The 25,151-nt window shown below is 39.5% G+C and overlaps 1 protein-coding gene across 1 annotated transcript; it reads right to left on the bottom strand.

Annotated features, from left to right (window-relative positions):
* Positions 1 to 4,274: 4,274 nt before the first annotated feature.
* mapkapk2a (MAPK activated protein kinase 2a) lies at positions 4,275 to 20,146 on the bottom strand. The gene is made up of 10 exons (XM_086087738.1): positions 19,353 to 20,146; positions 9,823 to 9,962; positions 7,965 to 8,029; positions 7,766 to 7,845; positions 7,535 to 7,661; positions 7,380 to 7,455; positions 7,169 to 7,293; positions 5,996 to 6,081; positions 5,822 to 5,902; positions 4,275 to 5,742 (listed from the first exon to the last, which is right to left on the bottom strand). Exons 1-10 carry the CDS (start codon positions 19,590 to 19,592, stop codon positions 5,593 to 5,595), a joined length of 1,170 nt encoding a protein of 389 aa, XP_085943864.1. The 5' UTR covers positions 19,593 to 20,146; the 3' UTR covers positions 4,275 to 5,592.
* Positions 20,147 to 25,151: the final 5,005 nt, after the last annotated feature.

Here is a 25,151-nt window from a genome sequence, read left to right as displayed (position 1 = left end):
GACTTGTGCTTTCTCATACTGTAAACAGAAACAGTAACCATGTGGTTGTGAGCGGAAATGGCTGTTTGTTTCGATATGCGTCTTGTGATTGACTGGTGATCAGTCCAGTAGTCCAGTAGTCCGTAGTCTGCCTTTCCTTCAAAGTCAAATGCAATAGGCTCCACTTCTGCATGATGCTGAAGAGGATAAGCGGTACAGAAACCGGATGGATGGATAAAGTGAAACATCAGACTGCAGGGAGCTTGACAGTCAACATCCTTTGTGTTGGATACACTTGCGAAAGTGAAAGTGGTGACTGAGATGAGACTGAGAGCATCAGTTGATGGATGCGCGACAAAACTCCTCGATGAGGTTTCTTGGGAAACGATTTGCCACCTGTTTGCGCCGGTTGTACGCAAGCCGCAACTCTCCCTTTCGAATGGATGGATATTAGAATAGTACTCTCGAGCTTGAACAGTTGGGAAACGAAAAACGTTTTGCGGCGTTTCTGTCTGACGACTCGAAAGAGACATCGACAGTGGATGGTTAGCTACGATCGTTGTGAAGTCACACAAAACCCAAAAAGAAGGATCTCTACCCTGAATTGTGTATCGTTAAAAAAATCATTAAAACGTATCGTATGTTTGAAAATGCATTCCACAGTGTAGATGTCCGCACTCTAGTGAGTGTCTTTCGAGTTTGTGTAAATCATGCACTGTATTGCGATTCGCACTACAACAAACAGTGGCTCATTAACACGTGCTCTATGCCAACTCAGGTTGTTCTAAATTTGGTTTTAGATAACACTCACAAAAAGTTGACAGGGTTTCTTGGTTTACCACAGAATCACAATAACCTTTATTGGCCAAGTGTGAAAAAACACTTAAGACATTTGTTTCCAGTCATTTGAGTCACACTTGTATTACAATAACAGCAATTATAAAATTGCATTTAGGACATACTGTAATACTGTAGTACTTGTTCCTTTTCTACAGAAACAACATTACCCAAATTTGTTTGTAAGACCAAATGGTATTCTAACGCAGTAATAAAAAAATCAAATAAAAAAATCAAATAGAGAAATACTAACTGAAGTAGTCAAGTTGCTGCAAAAACAAGTTATGGTTGACTTTCTTTACAAAGTAGGCTGCCATTATACTGACCTGGTATGTACAGTATGTTACATTCATTTTTACGGGTACCACTGTCAACATATGTCTGTATGGCTATAATTAAAAAAACGAAAAAAGTTCCCGATTTGACTGGCTAATTGTCAGGTAGAGCGAACTGGGTGGGTCGACTTCTGGGGGGCTCCCCTTGACGCTCTCATTTTGCCCCATTTTCCTCAGTTGATAGATATGCATGGACGGGAGATGACTGTTGGTCTTGTCACACTCAGAGCAGGAAACGTTTAGTGGCTACTTTGCACCCGGCGACAGATGTATGTTTGAAAATTTGTTGGAACACACACACGCACACACACGCTAATTGACTAAATTCCCCCACTTTTGCTTTATGACACAAATATGTATATTTCTGGAGCAACAGTGAAAAAACGTGTCACATGTAGAGTCTGAGTGTCGCATGCCACAGACAAAAAAAAATCCCAATGCAGAAAATTGCTGATATCATATACTGAGTCACATCTATTGCATGGCGAGGGGTTTCTGAAAGCTGCATAAAGAACATCAATGGAGATTATTTCTTTTTTTTTGAAACATTTTTTAACACTAAGAATCACATGTCAACAGATATGACTCAGTCATAGGGTTGGCAATTGGCTGGTTTGGAATTTTTTACTGTGAGATGGCACACTCGTGGCTGCACGAATAAAGTTATATAGTTAAAGCAAGTGTGGCATATAACATAAATAATATGGTAGAGACTCCCAAACTACTAAGTTCCCTATATATATATATATATATGAATATATATATATATATATATATATATATATATATATATATATATATATATATATATATATATATATATATATATATATATATATATATATATAGGGAACTTAGTATATATATATATATATATATATATATATACACATAAGTTAATACACATAAGGGCCATGTGTAGACTCAAGAAATATATATATTTTAAAAAAAAAGATGTAGTTGATGTTTAGATACACAGTATGATGAGGAATATGACTAAATAATGACATAACATAAACCTGGCTGTTTGCATTCTCAACTTGCAGCCTGACTGGTGATATCAATGGGTTTTTTCATCAGACAAGTTGGCAGCTGATCCGCTTTGTTGACAAACTGTGGACAGCTGCCAAAAAAAGAAATACTATCTAAGCCAACATTCACGTTTTGTCACAATTACAGTAGTGAAAGGGAAAAGGGTAGCTCAGTAACTTGTGCCTCGTAAATCCCAAAAGTACCGGTAGGTGCTGTTTCCAAAGCGAGAAAAACAACCTTTGAATGTTTCCCACACGATAGACCGCCGCGTTCATGCCCCCTTTTTTTTCTTTTTTTTAAACAACGCTCGTCTGCATTGTTTAATGTTTAATGACGTCAGACGCGGGATTCGCGAATTGGGACAATATAATAGCACAAGAGCTGGATCAGTTCTCCATTTTCACAAATTGGACAACTGGGGGTATTCCAGTAAGTGTGAATATCTCAGGGGTCACCAAACTTTTTGAAATAGAGATCTACTTTTCAGGTACTGATCAATGTAAAGGTCTACCCGTTTGATACACAATTCTGAAATAACAAATCAGCTCAAAGGTAGGACTCCTTCTTCAGCTTGATGGTATTTCTCACCGCTGGTGTCCACCAACGGGTTCGGGGATTGCTGAAAAGAAAGATAACAACCACCTTAAATCCATAGCTCTGGTCAACCATGCCTCAAACAATAGAGGAATGGAACATGGTCCAGTCTGGGTCAATTTATCTCATCCCTCCTGGATGTGGTAGAAGTTCTGCCGGGGATGGGAAGTAAGTGATACTTCTGACAGATGTTCCCAATTTGGGTCTACTGGCATCTTCTCCCGCCATCGGATTCAACACACCGCTAGGTGGCAATCGGTTGACCACTCCCACAAATCAGATGATATAATCATTGTCTTAATAGTGATATTAATCCATGTGAAGACACTGACCATATTGTTTCACAATATTTAACATTTAAAAATACAGTAAATATCCATATGCAACATTGTATTTCTATAAATGTCTGTGTTTGTTATCACTTCTACATTCACAATGTCCCGTCACTCGTGAAGTATTTTGAGAACTTTCTCTGCAACTTGAGGTCTTCCTGATTCCCGTGGGTACCAAGTTGGTGACATAGCTGCTACTCGGACCATGATCAGTCGAATTTAGGAGTGGGCAAAATCACATCAGTTCTTTAATCCGGCCCGCTAAGCAATTACATTATCAAGAGTCCTGGAATATTTGTTGCATTAAATTAGTCACTATGCCTAAAATAGGTAAATTTTCATTTTGTAGTAGTTTCTCTTTTAAATCATTGGTTGAATATTAAGACAATTAAAAAAAAAAAAAGTAAAATTTTCTTCATTTAATCACTCGATTCCTCAATAAAATGACAAATTATGTACATATTTCTTTAGTTTAAAATTGTATTAAATTTAGTGCTGTCAAAGTTAAAGCGTTAACTGATTAATTAATCACAAAAAATTATCGCATTAATCATGAATTAATGCAGATTAATCACACTATTCCTTTTGACCATAGATTATAATTTAGCATGACAGTGGATGGCTACGTTAAAGGTAGCACAGGTTGTGTTTGAGCAATAAACATAATTACATGCATTTAAGTAAAGCATTTAATAAATGTTTGAGGTTAAGCGATTAATTGTAATTAAGCAAAATTCTAAGATGTAATTAAACTGATTAAAAATGTAATCGTTTTACAGCTCTAAGTAAATTATACCTAAATTAATTAAATATTTAAACATGAATTATACCTAAATAAGAAATATTTAAACATGAAAAATACAAATATATGTACAATAGTACTTTATCTAATTAAATGATTAGTACATTTATTGTCAATAACATTGGAAAATTACTACAGTATTAAGCTATTTGCTTTTTTTTCTCCACCTCATCTACAACCTGTCGTGAATACCCGATTGATTGATTGTTGTGGTGCAACTTCACACACACCAAGCAACAGTTTTGATTAAACAATTGGACATTTCTTATATTTAAAAAATTCTAGTGTATATTTTCAATACGGAAAAGGAAAAATGTACCATTGTCAAATTTTACATTCTTTCATTAATTACAGATGCAAGAATGGTTTGTGTTTTTTTAATTGAAAGCAAGCAGACAAAAGTATGGCAGTTGCAGCTGACTGAACAGAAAAAAGACTGCGACTAAAATGTGCATTAGACAAAACGGAAAAAAAAGAATCAACATTTTTTTACAGTGCGATATTTGTTGGTGCCAAAGAATGTTGGTATACTTACAAAGAGAAACAAAATTAAATGAATGCAATAGTTCCCCCTGGTCCCAAGTGGACTGGGAGATCCTGAATGGAGCGAACACTGAAGAGGAACCATCAATTACACCCTGTGATTGTGACAATAGCTTGCTGGTGGTGTGTCACATGGCTCCCCAATGAAGAGATACTCTTAAGTACTTTCCGGCAGGAAGTTTGGAGGTGCAGTTGTTATCAAAAGAAATGAGAACAGAACAGTAGCTAGTAATCGCTTGTGTCCCACAGTTTTTCTCACAATAAAGCTTCCACATGAGGGTTCTCCTGCCGACATGAACACACACACTTCCCATCTTTCAAATACATTGAGCAAACAAAACCCAACACCATCACCAAAAGGTCCAGACAGTGCTTTGAGCTGACACATCATCTGCATAGCATTAACCTGAAATCTGGCAACCAAACATGACGTTGCTAAATGCCACAAACAAAAAGTCAATAAGGCATGTGATAAAATGTCTGTAAAAATCTGTGAAAAAATACAATTGAATCTTTTTCTTTTTCTTTTAAGCTACGTGCAGGTGGCGCTACCTTCTCTGCCCGGAGACTGGACCTGTAACAAGGATGTCTTAAGGCAGGTATGAGGAGAAGGTTGGGGGAGGCTACAAGTCAGAATGGCACAGAACGGCCCAGGTGAGAACATTCACTAAGATAAAACAGAGAAAATGATCAAATATTCCCTGCCAGCCAGGACAGTCCTTACAATCCACTTGTCAGTGAAAAAATACATTTGCTTATTGTGTATATGTAAAGGAAAGCCTGCCTTTTTGTTTGTTTTGGGATTTAGCCATTTCATTTTAACATTCACTAGTTTGGGCGAAACCCTGCTTACAGTGAGGGCTGTGTTGAACACAAAGTTGATGTTTGAGAGAGGAGAGGACTAACAGAGTGCTTCTCCTGACTTTTTGAACTCATAATCTCTTCCCTCATCTAAAACCGCAGATCAACAACCGCTCTGAAAAGGTGGCATTAAAATGCTTAATAGAACAAACAAAAACAGCACTCTTCAAAACATTAGACTTGACCGTGAAAAATTAAACACTGAGAAAAATCCATGCAGTGCGACTCACACGTCGACAACTTATTGCTTTCTTTTTACAATCTGTGTGTGCCTCTTTCAGTGAGCAGCAGACTGAGTGTCCGCCATGGCGTTACAGGCTTTCTTCCTCCTCTTCGTTAGCAGCGGATTGGTCGAGTCCTCAATGGTCTTTATCTTTATTTGCTCATAGTCGACCCTCATGGTTGCCAAGGCACTGGTCATTTCCTCCTGAAAGATGAGCACAGTGGGCACATTGGTACACTTCAGCAGCAGCGACAGACCAAAAAACAGCAAACGAGTAGCAAACCTTAACATCCTCCCACGCGTCCTTCTCTTCCTTTAAAACCCGGCTTGTGTGCAGTGGCGTTTGAGGGACCTCCATCGATTGCTACACAGAGACAACAAACAATCTGGCTTCAGTGGAAAACATCTTCCAAAAGAATCAAATGGGTAGATAGCAAGTAAGTGAGTTTGTGTTTACATTAATCCAGGGGTGATTCATGAACTCTGTGATGGTCATCCTTTGGGTGGGCTCCGTCTTTAGGAGGGTCCTAATCAGCTGTTTAGCTGCAATTGAAATGCTTCAAGTCAGTAAACAGTTGATTTCATACATGCCTGTATTAAGGGGATGTGAATTAACACGATCGCACTGTGATTGAACTTTTAGACAGTCGACATTAACCATTCAAGCCGTTTATATAACTACAGCATTTTCAATTTTAAACCTTAACAGCACTTCTAAGTTATGATATTACTGTGGAACCTACAAAGTCAACGACCCCACAAAAGATTTCTGCACTTCAGCTCAGTGAGGATCTAAAGGATTGCCTCAAGCGTGTTTTGCTTGTTTTTTTTTGTTTGTTTTTTATATTTCTCAACTTTCTGGTGTATCAGTAAAGTAGCAATTATGGTGAAGAAGAATGGTCAAGGCTTGTCCTCATTAGCACCACAAATAACTGAAGCTTATGTCAGCAGACGTTGGGGAAAAAAGCAGGCTACTGGGGCTGGGCGTCAAGTCATAACGGTAATTTAGGGCCTAACCCTAAACTAATCATCTTTTTCATACTTGCAAAAATTAATAATGCAACATTGCGTGATATAAAACAGAAGATATTATTGTACAGTTCTAATTGGCAAGATTGCACATTAGGATTATTTTGTCACTTTGTGACATATAAATGTTCAGAAAATGAATAAAACCGATCTCTTTGAAACAATACCAGATCATCTGAAAATCGGCTCAATTTCCAATCATGCGATCAGGACGGGACATCATTTCCCATTGGACTTTTTCCAATGTGTAAAAGTCTAAATAGCAAATGGAAATGAGTCTGCGTCAGAGAATATTTTGTGAATGAGATGTGTTTCACCTTTGGCGATTCCAATGCAGGTCATATTTTTTTATTTCGCTGAACAGCTACTTAGTGGAATTTGGAAACTCCACACCTTCCTTGTTTGATTTGAGATTAAATAATAAGATGTCATACGTCATACGTGCTGCAACATTGCGAGTCATATGTCATTTCAATCTGTCCGTCATCAGAGATTTGTCTTGAACTTAATATCCTGTGGACATGTCTAACTTTCACTTACATCTTTTGCGTTGGCAGTCAAAGTAAAAAATGAGCATGCATAGGTATGTCATTATCATCACCTTCTTCTGATACATCAGACCACTCAGGATTGGGAAACTCGTACTGTCCCATCCTAATCCTCTTCTTCATCCCGGGAGAAATGGCTAGACCGTGGTTTGAATAAAAAGGGGGGTACCCACACAACCTAGAGAAAAACGACAAGTGACATGTGACATGTTGCACCAACCAAATATTCCCAAATGACGCAACATTAAGAAAGACTTTACTTACAGAATATACATAATAACACCTAAAGACCACATGTCACAAGACTTGTCGTATTTTTCTGGGCCCAGAACCTCCGGAGCTGTACAAAGTGAAAGGAAAACATCACAAGTTAAAACCACGGGGAAAACACACTATTAAAAACAGAGAAGAACTCTTACCAACATAATAGGGTGTGTAGCAGGGAGTAGCAAGAGAGTTGTGCGAGGTGGTTTCCTTGGCAAAGCCAAAGTCTGTGAGTTTGAGCAAAGCGCTGGGCCTCTTGGTGGAGTACAGCAAATTCTCGGGCTGCAGGACGTTTCACATCAATTACTTCAGTGAGTGAAGATACTTTTGGCCTCTCAGTCGGACCGTTACGAACAGAGAGGGTGATGGGAAATAGTCATACTGACCTTAACATCTCTGTGTGCAATGTTGACAGCATGAAGATATTGTATAGCCTCTCCGATGCTCTTCATTATATCAGATGCCTCTGGCGTAAAGAAGAAACAGGTTTAATACGTATATAAAGCGTGACCAGAAAATGAGATGAATGACCACCTATTATATTGTAGCAGTTAATTTAGGAAATGCAGTCAGTGTGTTTTATACCTCTCTCTGTGAAGGCCTGATCTCCTCTGTCCTGGATTCGACTGAAGAGTTCGCCCCCATCCATGCTGCGACAACAGATACATGCATTTGCAATGTTGACACAATGATCATTTCATCAGCAACGAAATTCAGTCATTAAACACAATTATGGAACGCAGCTGTCATTTCAGGCACAGGCCATCCGATGGTATCTGTGAACATTGGTTAGCAGTAAAACTGATAGAAACGATGCATGGGAATATGCTAATCAGTTTGAGTTACATGATTCATTTAATGTTCTTTATGACTGCGAGTTTCAGGTGCAATCGCGATGTCACGATTTGGGGTTTGTGCACGAGATCAAAGACGCATGACTGCACAAATTATTTCTTCAAGCATGCATGTAAAACGCGTGGGCAGTCTTTGAGTGAGGGAGGGGGTCTAACCACACACACCTCAAATTTCTCGAAATCTATCGTTCACTTTTTTGCTTACTGAGAAATGCAAGTTCAGCAGAGTACTTGGTCATCCCAACAAGATCACCAGATGACAACCCTGTAGCTTCTTGCATTTTTTTCTTCGCCCCTTTGATACATTTTCGATGGTTAGTCACGTCTGTGTTCTTATGGGGTGATGAATTATCGTCAGAGATGAGAATGGTGCCACGGAATGCACGTATCTGACACCATCGCAGGCTAGCACTAACCAATGTGTTTGTTCCTGCACAATCATTTTAACTTCTCATATACAAAATAGAGACTGCACATTAAAAGGAAGGGAGCATAATTATAAGAAACAGACACATTTAAATAATCTGTTTTAGCAGTTAGCAGTGATATTATAGCAGCCAAATTACACAAATTAGACATCCAATAAACCTTAGGTTGTGTTATTTACTTTTTAAAATTTTATTAATGTACATAAAGATAAATATGAGCAAACAAGATGAAGATTCAGGTGTCTGTCATCTGATGTCTTTCCATCACTGTATCATGTGATCTGTTAACCTTGATCAACATAAGAGAACAATATACAATTTCAAGACCAACCACAAACTTTCACTTTTATTTAAAAATAAATAAATAATATATATATTATTTTTTTTTAGGTTTTCATGATGCAATTCAAACCAGTTTGTGATCCACTCCATGAAGGGAGATGCTTATTGACAGTTTGAATGTGTGCAAAGATGCAATGCAGCAAAAAGTGTGGCTGCAGCAAAGATACAGCAACAGCAAAAAGAGCCGAGTTGCACATGAGATTGACAGGGACATTTTGTACTTCACAAAAAGAATACAGTGTTACATGTGCTGGGATGAATAGAATAGAGTTTTGCTAATTCAATTAATGCAAAGGTTTGAAATCAGTGAATAATCTTTTTTTATTCATCGTGATTTCAATACCAGTCAACATAATCGTGATTATTTTATTTATTTATTATAATCACTCAACTCAGCCCTAGTCAAGGGGTGTAAATCAGGGTAAGGGAACCCTGGTCCCCGAGCGCCACGGTCCTGTTTTCGACATCTCCCTCCACCGACACACCTGATTCGATGAAAGGGATCATCATTATCAGGCTTTTACAGCGCTTGCTGATGAGCTGATCATTTGAGTCGACTGTGTTAGACGAGAAAGAGACATCGAAAACAAGCAGAACTGTGTCTCTCGAGGACCGGGGTTCCCCAGCCCTGGTAGTGTTAATACTTGTGCCCTACAATTGACTGGCGACCAGTTCAAGATGTGCCCCGCCGCTGGCCCGAAGTCAGCTGGTACAGTCCCTAGGTCCCCTGCGACTAAGTGCAATAGTAATGTATGGACAAACAGATGTACAAACGCAAAGTGGGTTTCTGTGTGTGTGTGACTGAATTTATATACTCACCACTCCATAACAATTAGCAGGCATTTCCTACTTTGATAGAGGTTTTCATAGACATCAATAATCCGTACAATGTTTGAACAAGGCGATGCCCTCCAGTGGAGCTCCACTTCTCTACGTGCTTTTGAGCAATCCTGCAGCATCTAGACAGAAGGACAGTAATAACAGATTAATAGAAAAGTGCAGGCATATGTTAAATTTCATCAGTCACAAGGCAGTATGGAGTAGCACACAAGACACAATGACAAGAAGCCAATGCTACCATCTTCTGGCTAAATAGGCCATGCATGGCTGAACTGGTAATGTGTAGAAATGGCGCCCTCTTGCTGTGAGTTTAAGTTAGTGCACACACTAATCATTTTGCTGTGGACTCACCATCTGAGTTCAGTTATTGCAGAGGTGGGCATCGAGGGTCGGAGTCCTGCAGGTTTTGCATGTTGCCCTTCTTCAACACAGCTGATATATGATCAGCTCATCAGCAAGCTATGCATAAGCCTGATAACGATCCTGTTGATTGGAATCAGCTTGTGTTGGAAGTGAGAAACCCTCAAAAACCTGCAGGACTCCGGCCCTCAAGGACCGAGATTGCCCACCTATGAGTTATTGATATGTTTTACGACGGGAAAAAAAATGTTTTTAACTTCTGTTGGGAAAAATACATCAAGGAAATCAGTGGAACACACTAATGGTGCTTTATATATTTTAACTTTTGTAACTAAAATGTACTTAACCCATATGTGGAGGATAAAAAAAATAAAAATAAAGTTACTGAATATATTCCATGGAACGAATCAACAAAATTGCCATTCTGGTCTCAAGACATTTGTAAGGCTATTTGATCCAAGGAAGAATTGAGTAAACATTTAGCACTGGTTCACTTTTGAGACTAGTCACGAATATACTTATTTGAGGTTTTCTGAAAAAAATGTGCACACATATTTTCAATGTGTATATGACATTCATTAACGAGACTAATTCTTTAACAATAAATACAACAAATACAGACAGTTTAAGGGTGTTGCAGTAATTCCAAGAAAGGGGTGTCAAAATATATGCCTCCTCCCAAAGCATTCAGACTATTGATAATTTATTATTGTGATCAGGGCAATCACCTTGATCCAGGCTTTCCCCCAGCGTTTTTATTAGCTCAGAGGCCCACCAGGTTTTCCTGTTTTTTTTTTTTAAAGTAGTGAGTTCTCAAAAAATTCACTTTGGTTTTTTTTTGGGTTACTTTTTAGTTTTTAGGGTACTAAGGTAAATCCTGTGTATTACATTAACTAATTTATTTACACAGTTAATCTTTATTGGAAATGTTCCGATCATCCAACTCATAAATTTAAATGACGGCTCATCTTAACCGGTCCAGGATCAATCATCAACAATCATTTGCATAAGTAACATTAAATCTGTGATTTTCTGTGTTTTGCCAAGGCCTGAAACTTCAATTTTCAAGTGCCAAAGAGGAAGTAGCCAGAGCTGTAAGAGGAGACAAGGCCATGAACTAAAATAGTAAAAGCTAAATATATATATAACAAACACCCAACACCCACCTACTTCTTCATTAACAAAACATATTGACCATTTGCACCAACATCACGTGATGCCCTATGACGGACGGCGGAAGGAAATGATTGTTGAATGGAAGTGGACGTGACCCGGAGCGTCTTAGTGACTGCTACTTTACAAAATAAAAGTTATTATTGCCTATAGAGCCATGGAATCTATTACTTCAACCGAAGGTCGCCTGTCAGTCGTAGTTGCACATTTAGAGCGTCAGAGCGTGATATTTACTTAAGTTAGAGATCGCTAGTTTGAAAACAGCCTTTACTTTCTGTTACGTGCTGTTTTTACCAAGTTAATCAAATCGCAGACTTTGCCGAAATTCACAGCGCACAACCTATTTCATTATGTAGTCAATGCCGTCTCTTCTCCTTACACCGGGGCTGATTCAAAAGCTTGTCGCTGGCTGAGTCTCTGGAACGAGATGCTACGCTCACACCGGGGGACAATATACCTCGTAATGCAAAGGTAAAACTTGTTTATCATGCTAACTGACTTATTTTTAAATAGTCCGTTCTATATTGAAACGCTGTGATGATGTTATGTTACTATGTTTACTAGCATGGAACAAATGACTATCGTAGTGGCAAGCTATGCAGTCATTTCATGAATATGACTCCGGCTCCAGAGTGAAAACCTCCAAGCACAAAGACGAAAACTCCCATTATTAAACCGTCAAATGCACTCAATAGTTTTGAAGAAGGTGTATTTTAAAACTAAGCTGTGTGTTCGTGCAGTTGGAGTGGACGCTAACTATCTGGCTCGTTAATGTGATTTGAAACACGTAATTCGACACCACTGTTACAATCTTTGTTAGAGTAGTAAAATGTATGAACATTTATCTACTAATTACAACATTTATCACCTAACCTCGCAAAAAATGATTGCTTCAAATCCGTGAATACTTTGTGGGCTGCCAGTCTTTTCTGTTGATTGTTGCTATCAACGTCTTTTGTCTTAATTAGTAGGTATGCGATAAAAAGAAAATTTGGTTTTCTCCTTTGTCTGTCTGTACAACCGACCGCAAAGCAAGATATGACCATTTTATAAGAAAATCGATTAGATAAAGGACTTTACGCTGCATGAGATTCAATGCTTACAATATAGTATAGGCAAGTGGCTCTTTTGCCGTCCAGTGTCCCCGAGGGGGCGTTCCCATGAGGGCTGTGACATCACGTGCAAAAGGTCGATACAGACACCTCCATTACAAACACCCCCCTGCCCCAAACATGTTTTTTTTTTCTTCCAATAATTGTGTGGCCCGCCCATCTGTTGTGTGCCCTCAGACTAATTCCAGAAGCCTGGGGAGAAGGACGGGGCAGATGGGTACACAATGCACTTCCTAAAGCAAACACAAAGGCTCCAGAGCCACTAGCAGGACACTGGGAGGTGGGGTGAGGGAAAGATGCGGGAGTGTCCACCTGCCACTTGAGCCAAAGTCATGATGGATCAGGAGAAATCACGCTGAAGGGGTGATAAGGCAGTGAAATTGGGTGAAGGGGAGAGATTACAGCGGGACCTGTTAAAATCCGTCATAAAAGCCTCTTAAGGGTTAACAATCTACAAGAGGATGTGTTTCTGAATCTGTACATGTTTGCATGGTACAGAGGAAAACATGTTTATGTGTCAATAGGACAATCTGATTACTGATGCCTTTTAAACTGCATACAATGTCTGTACTGACTTGGAGACTCATATTGTAATGACTGTAAAGGCTTGTGTGAACATGCCTTTTAACTGGAAATAAGTACCGGTATGTTGTTTATAAATTCGATTTTGATTCTACCAATACAAATGAATAAAACATTTTCTGAAATGTATTCATAAGGCAATGGACATAAGCGTAAATAATATGAAAGTAAAACAGAAGAGACTGGTAGATTTCCCTTTCCCTGATGTAAAAGCATGATATTGATATTAAACTTGATTTGCGCTTGATGGCATCTAGCAATGGGTTAATATGTTAAATGTACATACAACATCCATAAAAAATGGAGTTGCTGACCTTGAGGAGGAAGTGAGAGTGAAATTGGAACAACAAATGGGGAAGGCATTATTAGCATTTTTATTTTATTTTATTTCACTCTTTTAAAAAAAGGAAATATAAGGGGACCGAAAGAAGTAAAACGTGTCCCTGATAAACAAAACAAAAATAATCAACACAAAATGAATGACAGCGAGCGGTCACGACACGTTCAATGTAACAATTCCATAAAATAATTCAACAGCATGTCCTTGTGCTATATATTTTTTTCCAGATGGCTCGAACAAGTAGCAATAAGTGTACTGTTGTGTTGATGGCCTTATTTTATTTTATTTTTTAGAGCCTAACTTATCATGCTAGATACTTGCTGTGGCGACCTCTGACTGACAGGGACTAAGCCGTAGGTCAAACAACAAGTGGACAGTGGACAATCAATTGCCATATTTGTAGGACTACAGATAGAAGCCCCTCAACAGGACTCAAGAAGAATACAAAAAAAAATCCTTATATTGCTAGGTATGACACCATAAATACCACAACCCTAACCCTCAAAGGAAAGGTTGAGGGTCAATGCCACTGCCCAAAATGAAACATATGCCATGAATTTAAAAAGTATGCACAAACATGCGCACGTATGCACACCGCCACCTACATGTACACTGCACACAACTTGACAATATCAGGGAAACATTTATTTAACAGTTTTGTATAGTTAATATTGCAGTGGTCAACTGCTGTTTTTGGTCCCTCTCGTGTGGCTGACATGAATCAGATGGAGGCTGTGGAATTGTACTTGATCCCATATAGTGCAGGCCTAATTGCCTAATTTTGAGTCCACTGACTGCATAAGCAGCTGATACACTAAGGTGAGTATTTTCTGGAATAATATTTACAAATGGAAAGTCATGGAAAATGCTTTTTTTTTTAATGTGTAAATTGTGCATATTATTTGTACATCTCATAAAGACGTGACATTCGAGAATACAGTCCTGCTCACCATTATTGGCACCCATGAAGGTAAAGTACATAATGTGGAATATCTTCTGAAAAAAATAAATCAAGTAAATCATGTTGTTGTTTTTTTTTGTTTTTTTACAGAGAACTTGTGTTTTATGCTAAAGACCAAATGATTAAAAAACAATATAAAACAATAAACAATGGGCGGAAAAAACAAAAATCTTAAAATGTGCTCTGTCACTGGTATTGGTACCCTTTCATGTAAATCAGTATGGAAACACATTGTGACTCACTTTTGGTAAATCACAAATGAGAATTCATTAAATTGTCTGTGCCCAATTGACATGAATTAACCAATGAATGGCGACTTTGATGTTTTTAAAAGCCATCTGTTAGCCCTTTTTCTTTTCTCAAAATCGTGAAAACAAAGGAGTTGTCTGAGGACATCAGAAGTGCAATTATTCACAAACACAAGACCTCCAAAGGGCATAGAGCCATCTCCAAAGATTTTGGTAGCCCTGTTTCAGCAGTGCGTAATGTTATTAAGAAGTTTGACGAGCATGGATCTGTCAAGAACCTCCATGGACGTGGGGGGGGGGGGGGGGGGAGATTGATGACAGAAGTCTTCAACGGTTGGTGCGAATGGTTGGAAAAACACCACGTTAAACATCCAAAGAACTAAAAGCCAACCTGGAACAGTTTGGGATCTTGGTTTTTAATAAGTACCATACGCCACGCACTGAACCAAAAACAGGGCTTCGTGGGCAAAGACCATTCTTGAGACAGACATTTAAAAAAAAGAATGGCTAACCTTTGCCAAGGAGTACCTGGACAAACCACAATTCTTTTGGGAAACTGTTCTGTGGACAAATTAAACAAAAGTAGAGCTTTTCTGCAATGCACGCCAACAGTTTGTTTGCAGACAACGCAATGAAGCTTCAAAGGAAAAGAACACCCTCCCCTACAGTCAAGCATGATAGAGGATCCATAATTCTGTGGGGCTGCTTTGCTAAATCTGGTACTGGAGGCCTTCATGAAACCAGAGAATTATCAAGACATTCTAGGGGGACATGTACCCCTGCAAACATTCAAGAGCTTGAACAAATTGCAAAGGAAGAGTGGGGGGAAATACCAGCAGAGAAGTGCAAGAAGCTTAGAGATGGCTACAAGAAACGTTTGGAAGCTGTCATCACTGCCAAAGGGTGTGCAACCAAATATCAAAGAGGGTGCCATTTTGCTGTGCAAACATGCTGTGTTTTCTATTTTTTTTTTCTTTAGAATTACATTATGCAAGTTGAAAACATTTTCCTTTGTTGAATTACTTTGGACATCCAATTCAAAGGTCCTGATGATATAAAATTGGTACATTTCCATTGATTTCTGAAGATATTGTCGAGATCGTGCAAAAAATGAAGGGGTGCCAATAACAGTGAGCAGGACTGTATTTTTGTGGATCTGAAAAAGCCGTGAAATTCATGAATATATTTGTGTGAATATGTTGACAAAAATGTCTCCCCATATACAACTACAAACTTTTCTTCGGCATCCACTCTATATATTGGGAAGTGGAGATTGAGGATATTTTTTAAGCAGCTACCTGAATCCCTCATACTTGCGTGCAATGTTGCCACTGAGACTAAAGACCTAATTTTTTCAACCACAGGTAGGCATTACATACATGTATGTATGTATTTGGGAAAAAAATCGTCATGTGTAAAGCTAGAGCAGTGGAAGAGAAAGTGAAGTTCACCAACAAAGAACCTCTTCCTTCCTTGTGGCCTCCCTCCTATTCCTTCCTTTCTCTTACATCTCATGACTGGAAAATGGCCGAGCACTTTCTCAGTGACTGTATATTAACTTTTACTGTAAATCTGTAGAACTGTATACCCTGAAGTTTGAACCCAGATGAGACCATGATTTTTTCACTGTCATTGGGAAGTCTGTATACTTCTGAAGGCAGTTTACCAATATCATTACTTCCCAGATGCCATGCATATGATGACGTGACCTTAATGACCAACAAAACAATTTTCTTTCTTTGAATATGTAATGCCGTAAACAGTGGCAACAGTGGAAACTGTGCCGCTGAAAAGAATCGGAATCGGAATCAAATTGAGGAATCGGAATCGTCCAAATTTAAACGATATTCAAGCCTACCTGGGAGACTATGTATTATCAGAGGAGAACATAGATCCTCAGGCATATCAACTAATATTTGGCTAGAATCTCCTGCCACGATTCAGGGAGTTGAAACTGGGAGTCTGGGACACAAAATGATTATGCAACAAGAGAATGAGCCAAAAGCATTCCAGTCAAACTACTAAGGAATGACTTCAGAAAACGAGGATTTGTACTCTGGCCTCAGTCAAAGTCCAGATCCTAATTCCATTGAAATGTTGTGGTGACACCTGAAAAACATTTGTACATAGCAAATGTCCCTCCAACCTTTCTCAACTGACAGTTTTTAAAGGAGGAGTGGGCAAAATTCCCCATAAGCAGACGCAAGAGACTGGTTAGTGGATACAGAAGACGATTGGTTGAAAAAAAAACTGCACAAGGAGGAGCCACAAGCTACTGATAAAATGGCTTGTACTTTTTGTGAATAAACCACTTATGTTAAACTAATTAATGAAAACACGTGTGTGCACGTTCACTACTTGTGTGCATTACACATTGGGATTTAATCAAATAGTTTCACGTGACAAAGTCTATTCTGAAGGGTGCACAAACTTTTAAGAAGTACTGTGTACAACTTACACAGCATTACTGAAAACTAGGGGAGGGAAAAATAATAATAATTGAGTATTTATTTGGAGACATTTTTTTAATTTAAAATTGTCCAAATCATCCAATTTCAGCATATCAACAGTAATTGTTTAATGATTTCTGTAGTCTTTCATGAAAGAAGATTGATTATTGTCTGTGTTTAACCAAAATAAGACATTTGCAAATATCTATTTTTACTTTGGAAAACAATGACCGAACCGGTAACATAGTAAAACATCAATCCCCCCTTTTTTAAAGTCACTATACGAATACAAAGTACAAAATAACCAACAATCACTGGTTAATAAACAGTAATCAGGGGAATACTTTTTTTTGGTAATGCATTTAATGTACAATTAATCCGATGAGTCAATTAATTGATTGAATAATCGATAGATTAATCGATTCTAAAAATATTCGATAGTGACAGCACTAATGTAGATGTCAGCGAGCCTGAATCGATTAATTTCAATTAATTAATTTTTAAACAAAAATGCTAGAAGACCAACAAGTGGAATGCAGAAGTGCGGCTGTTGCCGGACAGTCATAGGCTGCGTTCACACTGCAGCTCAAGTATCTGATTTTTTCATGCAGTGTGAACGGTACAATTCCGATTTATTTTACACCCGACCTGGGCCTCTTTCGTATGTGGATATAAATCGGATATGTATGCGATGAGTCTGCACTGTGAACGGCGGGAGAGAGTGCTTGGAAGGGAGACTACTGACACGTCTGTGAATATATACAAAGCTGTTTTGAGTAACAATGTTACATTTCTATTTGTCTTTAATTTAATTACACTTGAAACATGAAGCATAAAGTTGACATGTGAGGCGATAGTAGAAATTCAGCCCTGCAGACGGTTCATCGCGAACTGCGATGAAGCAAAATCATCTTCGGTCGAGGTGTGTCCCCTCATTTCCCCCAAATTACCTCTTCCAACCTCGCTGCTCTGGCGACATGAAATGAAAAAATAGGTCAGACGGATTTCTGTTGCTGTTTGTAAACAGCACGTTCAAAACTGACGCACGAGGAAGCCGAGGATAGCAGCCAACCAGGAGCTAGCGTGAAAACATTCCACCAACCAGGAGTGCGGGCGTTCGCACAGATGAATTTGAATTATGTATGCAGACAAACCATATGAATCGAACTCCTAACACGTCCGCAAAACAAATCCACCAATCTGTAGCGTATGTTGGGACAGTTAAATTTGCATATGAAAATGATAAAACTCGCTTGCCTCAGTGGCTTGGTTGGCGGTGAAACGTTGCGAATCGGGACAATATTTACTTCCGTGAACACCGCAACGTGACGTCGCTGTTTTGGGTGCACGTCACTCGACCTGTTGCTCTTTGCGCATGCGAGTCGCATCACGGGCGAGTTGCATTCACATTAGATGTCGCGTTTGTTTTTGTAACGTGAGCGGTACATAAAAAGATCGGATTTAACAAAAAATCGGAATTGGGCATCATGCCCTGCAGTGTGAACGTAGCCATACGGTGTGAGTGTATACAATAACCAATAAAACCACATGTCTGTCAGGGCAGAGCAGCAGCATGTCAATTGGAGCATGTCTATGGAGAGCAGTGACCCAGTTACTTTAAAGTTATACACTTCTATTTGAACAACCACACAGGATGTTTTCACGCTATGATTCACTTAGTTACCGATGACTTTGCGCAATTGATTTTTGTACCATGCACAAAAAAAACTGCCTAAAACAATACCTTGACTGGACTGCCTGTGTATGTGACAGTATTTATCAATCATTGACCAACCATAGGTTCCTTAAAAAGGAGTGCCACAAACTGGATTGCATATTTTAGGGAACTACACCACTTCAGAAACATTTCATAAGCAAAACACCTAACGTTCATGTCATAGTAGTGACTGGTTAATGTGGAAAACTGCCTTGGCCACGATTGGGACTATAAACAAATGAGTAACTTAAGTCACATAAAACTAAATGACATTGGTAAACAAATATTTGTATCACCTTTAAAATAATGAAGTGGGAATAAAGGAAAAAATATATATATTAAACATGGTTTTTAACTACAGATGCCTGATATGACAGACGTTACTCATTCTGAATGGCAAAAGACTTGAAGCACAGTGCATTTCTTTCCTAAGTGCAATTTGTGAGGTTGCTGTAAACCTTTTTTTTTCCTATGGCAAGTTATGACAGCTCAAGCAGGAATGGATCCAGATAACCGCCAGTGAATTCTTCATGTGAGGCTGTACACACATCCGATGTAAAGCCTACCTTTAGTGCATACTTGTCCCCTGTCTTCCTCTGGAAGATTTCCAGCACCTTGCCATTTATTCCAAGCCCCAACACCTGGCTGGTCACCTTGTAATCGTCTGTAATGGCGTTCTTCTTGATCTGTAAGGTGGGTCTGCTTAGGAAGGGGAGAAACTGGCCCGAGGGGTTCGGCTGTCCGGGGGGATTCTGTTGCCCGGTCGGATTGGGGAAGAGCGGCTGGTTCTGTGCGTTGGATAGCATTTCTGTTCGTGTGAGGCTAAGCAACAACCTCTCGTGTCAAGACTCCTCCGTCCGGCCTGTTGAAAAGTCCGTTTTCAAACCAGGGGCTTCTTCCTGGATTAGCTTCCTTTTGATGAACTATTCGCGGTGTCGCAACCAGGCCCGAGGAAGCAAACTGTGGCCAGCTTTCGTCGGACGCTAACAAAGTCACTCGGTTAGCCGATAGAAAGCTAAACTAGCTAGCCGTTAGCATGTCCATTCGCCCCTACTCTTGACCTTTGACTTTTCGGCTAACAAGTCAGCTCTCGGTTAGCTTATCCATCTCTGGTACTGGCCGCCACACACCGGTTCCTCAAAGAGAACTCAATGAACTTTTCCCTTCGCCTAAAACATCCCCAAAAACGTTTGAGAGGCGCGTCGCGAAGTGGCTTTCGTCGAATTAACAAAATAAGAAGACTTCAAGAAAAGAAAGGCGAGCGAAACGGTGAGGAAAGTTAGGTTGGCAGTAAGCAGCACGGCAAACACTTCACTTTTCCGAGGGCCAAGTCAGTCAGACACCCAGCCAGAGCACTGAGAGCAGGTTTTGCCGCTGACGTCATAGTCTCGTTTTTCGGCGCTTAAAGGAGAAGCAGAGCCGTTAAATGGCGCTCAGAAATGGCAAGCAGGCGGCATTTTACATTATTTCAGTATAAAGTGTTTTAGTTATTGTGTTTTTGTTTTTTTAAAGGCGCTGTTGGTAAAATGGAATTAACGCTTTTACTATTGTCCTTTGGTACAATGGCGGCTCAAAGTACCGACGGCAGTTTCAGTCGAGAGCCACTTGTATTGTTTTGATAGTAAAAGCTGGAAAGATAAAAATAGAGCTGGTAATCTTTATAACCAGATACACAGTCCCACGGGCACCCCAAGGTTGCAAATATGTTGAGGTGACGGCAGTGTACTGGCCCCTTTTTCCAAATGCGGTCATGGACACGACGGAATTTTTTTCAACCCTATTTTTGGTATTAACTAAACCGTTCTATGGTATCTAGGTAAAGGTACTAGTACAAGCTTTGTTCTCACAACAACAAAAAAAATCCACGCACATGTAGAACGACTAAGGCCCACTCTAGTAAAGTGAGTTGCTAGTAACAGTATCTTTACTAGTGCCACTGTTGACCTATTAGTATGCAAAGAAATAACCATAAAAGTAAACTCAGTGGTGAGTACATCTAGTTCTAAGCTTGATGGTTCGAATCCGGCCTCCAGCCTTCACGTGTGCCCTGTCAGTTAGGAAAGAGCTTGTCCGGCACCCTATAATGAGGATAAGGATATGCTGAACTACTGATACTAGTAAGTACTATACCACTAATACCAGTACTAGTAACACTTAAGGGCCCAACTGTAGCAGGCATGAGTCACATGCTTGGATCCCCCTGGACTGAAATAGCAGCACCAAAATGCTCACAAGTAGTTTTACCTCACTAGTCACATGTACTTGCCCTACTTGTATGCCAAAGGTGGCCAACTACTTTGCAAAAAATGTCGTAAAATCGTGGGAAAAAAACAGTAGTAAGACAAAGTGGTACTACTAGTGTGCCCTAGTTTTGCTAGTGCACTGTATGTTCCTCGTCTAGAGCGCATTTAAGTACATGGACCTTAAGATGGATATCAGGGACAATAAAAAACATGTATTGTCACACTGTAGTGGCTCGAACACAAAATGTGTACCCAATGAAATGTCTGTTGTCTAGTCCCAACAAAGAAAGCAACAAAGTATAGTTGAAAATCTGGAAGCATTGTGACTATACAAATGGGTTCAGTGCAGGACACGAGCTGATTAAATCAACTTGTTATTCCCATTCATTTACTGATTGACCCAGCAGTTGTCACAACTGCAGTTCTACTGGTAACCACTAGATGTCACACCTGTCATGAGATTGGATTTAACATAAAGGCGTGACGCTTGGATGACATTTAAAGCGTTGTAATAAACGTCTATGATACGTTCAGTGTTGTACTTTTTTGGTGCACATTTGAAAGTTAGTTACATTTAGCTCATTATTAATATAGATTAAATCATATGCAATATTATTTTCACTTCTCTGGCACATTACTGCATCGCATCATACTACATACTTCTTGCTCATATCCTATCACATTGGAATGAAGGTATTGATACAAATGAGCATTTTGTGCTCTGTACATCTGCACCACAATAAACAATAGCCACATTAATAAACATCCTTTTATTATTAATTAATAACATTATGTGTCAGTACTGAACCAGCACGGTATTACTGTGGTAAGGCAAAAATAAGTTTGCATAAATTCAAACTCATGCAAACGCCACACAGGAAAGCCAGTGCCACAGTTCAAACACAGAACCTCAGAACTGTGAGCCAGATGTGCAAACACTGATATTGTTCTTGGAGTGCACTATTTGGCTACCACTGCAAACAGATGTTGACTAACTAGTTTGTGTTTCTGATGACAACAGCATAACGTCAGTTAAGTTGACTTGGAATCCTCCCACTATGCCACAACTCCTCCTGGCAGCATCATTGTATTCAGTGGCACAGAAACAGGAGTTCAGGACACCCAGAAAGAGATTCCCCTATCCCGTTAAAGTAGTAAACAAACAAAAAATAATTAATTTAATTAATAAACAGTTGAAATTTAGTAAAAAATGTATTTATCGTTATATTTCATATAACTGATCCTTGACAGAGTCACAGGCCCATTCCAATGAGCCGATGCCGTCTATACAAATGTCAACTATGTGAACCGTGACCATGGGTCCCAGAGTTTTGACTAGACATTTGAACCTGTTGTTCAAGTGTATTTTACATTAAATTATATTCTAGAAGTTACTCGCTTCCTGTCTAACTGAAGTGTCACCGGTTGTATTGCAGGTCGAACGCCACCATAGTAATAATATGGCTCAGTTTGTTATTCACGGTTATGTAAGACACACGTCTCATTTCCCTTTACCCCTGGCCATGTTTGCCATAGACACAAACATACCTCATAAAGCACTCTTACACACACCTATTGTGAGAGCTGTCTGAAATTTGAGTGTGTTAGCTGAGCTTTCACAGCTTTGTGCTGACGATTTAACACCAGTTATGGAGATGTGATGATACTCCGATCGCCCCAGGTAGGCACATGTCAGGACACCTTGTTCATCAATGTAGTACTCCCCCAGGGCAAATCCAGTATTTAACAAAACCAGACAACTTTGTGATGATTCCCGTGCATAGCTGCTGGACTGTTTGTCCTTTGAAAGACCAGGAATGTGTGGCCTGTGCACAGAGCTGCAGGATTTTGGAATGCTGACATTTTCATTTTCGTTTGCAGACACTCTCTCTCTTTTCGCAATGGAAGAAACTCTGGAAGGGCACTCGAGGCATATCCACAGATCCATCATCTCTATACCTTCCGCTCTTCATTAGCCAGAGCCAATTTGAAGCAGTTATTCCAAGCGATTTCTCAGAATAATCCTCCATCACCGCATGGAGTTGAAACCCAAGCCAGGTCTTGATATAGACCCATGGTCAGCGTTGGCTGTGCTGGAGGATTCTAGCACCTGAACACTTGCGAGCCCCCTGGCCAACATGGGACCTTCTGAACCGGTTCACCCCTCTGATGCACGCAGGCACACATATCCCCTCATGATCCCCTCAGCTATGATCTCTCGCTCCCTCTTTGTCCCGCCGTCGCTCTCTAATTGCTATGTAGAACACCAAAAACCTATATTTACATTTGAGCTCATTTATGGCCGCCTTCGTCTTCACCCTTCAGCCACTGAAATGTATTTGTATACACAACACGACCTTAGACCAAAGTAGGACAAAATGGCAGTCGTGTGGCTGTTTATGTATTGGTTTATTTGCGTCCTTTTTGGCTCGTAGTTCACCTCAGTTGTTTCCAGCAGTTCTTCGCGACAACGGCTAACTGGACTTTCTCGCCCAGTGTTGCTCAGTTTTACACACCTACTCGAGGTCAGTGCTGAAGAGCACTTGAATGCGATATGTTTTTCACAAGAATTTTGTCGAAACTCATGCAAAAAGTTAACCACAACTTTCCAGCAAAGGGAGTTGCGGTGCGACGTGTGCTGTGGCCGTACTCGCCATTGTCAAGGAAAGGATTGAAGGGGTTTACACATACACACAAAGCTTCCACAAGTGCAGTGACACGCACCCAAAAAAGTAGCGAGTCCCGCCGCAGAACAGTCCACAAACACAGACACGGAAATTCCAAAGTCAAACCACATTGAGAATGCTATATTTTGTCACAGTTTCAAATAGTCAGTTAGTCTTAGGGCATCCATTTCAAATAGGGGGTGGGCCCCCCTTGGGGGGGACCACAATAATGCCAGGGTGTGGACGTTATTTATTTTATTTGTGCCTATTGGAATAAAGTGTAATTGCACATCCACTACAGTAGATGGCAGTGGCGCTCTCATTGGCAGAAAATGTGTATTAGCACCTTTGCAGAGGTGTACTTATAAATAACAATTTAATGAACAAATGATTCTATTCGTAGTCGCACTGGGGCATGGGGGGATTGCAATATATATTGTAAAAATAATAATTGAGAAGCACTCTGTTAGGCCATATTATTTTCAGAATATGCCCCTAATTGAAATGTATTGTATTTTCACAAGAAGGTCACAAAGTTATTTTCAAAACTTTTCAATACATAAAATCAAAATGCAATATTGAACATTTTTATGGAGTATACGTTTAATTAGTCAAGATTGTTATGATCAGTAGAAACACTGAATAATGACCTTTTACCAGTTTAGGATTGTATTCAGTATCTTTCTTAAAAATCAAAGTGGAAAAATTAGATCACAGGCTGATACCAGTGACATAAAATATATTTAAGATATAACGTGACTTAATAGTGGGTATGACCTACAGGTGCCTATGTACTCCCTGTAGCGCCTGGGCATGCTCCTGGTGAGTCAATGAATGGCCTCATGCTCAGGCCGAGGTCACTAGAAGCACTTGTCACGTGACCAAACACAGAAAACCAGTGAGTTGTGATGTTTGTAAGATGAGCCTGTGGGTACTGTGACGTCAGTTTCAGTTGACAGTTGGCAGTACATGGCAAAATGCCCCCTGAATTGGATAACATCAGGTGCATTTTTCTGCATATTCCCAAAATGCAATATGAATCAGAGTATTGTGTTAGGACTAGTGGTGACTTGAAGTCCTAAAAAGTTTGAAATCTAAATTATTGACATTTATAGCAACAATGTTAGTGTTTGCTCCCCAAAATTGCTGAGTTGTTAATATTTGTATCTTGAAGTTGGGGTTCAATACAAGGTACAACAGTTGTGGGAACTCGTATTTTTTTGTAGTGAAATGTGGCACAGCCAGCTGTCACAAAAGAAAAACTAAATGCCAGCTGTCACAAAAGAAAAACTTAACACATTTAGTTCATTGCCTTTAAATTTTTAGTTCACACATTTTTGAAGTGCATATGTTTGTGTCATTGTCTTTTATTTTTTGTCTAGGTTTTCCAGTCCCACGTGGAATATGATGAGCGATGGAGTGGCGGTGAAAATAAAGCCACAAGGCCCAGCAATGG

Source organism: Leptonotus elevatus, chromosome 10 (assembly GCF_054856555.1).
Source record: "Leptonotus elevatus isolate MCC_2025b chromosome 10, RoL_Lele_1.0, whole genome shotgun sequence".
NCBI classification, from domain to species: domain Eukaryota; kingdom Metazoa; phylum Chordata; class Actinopteri; order Syngnathiformes; family Syngnathidae; genus Leptonotus; species Leptonotus elevatus.
The sequence above is the reverse complement of the archived record's forward strand: the minus strand, read 5'-3'. Positions and strand labels throughout refer to the sequence as shown.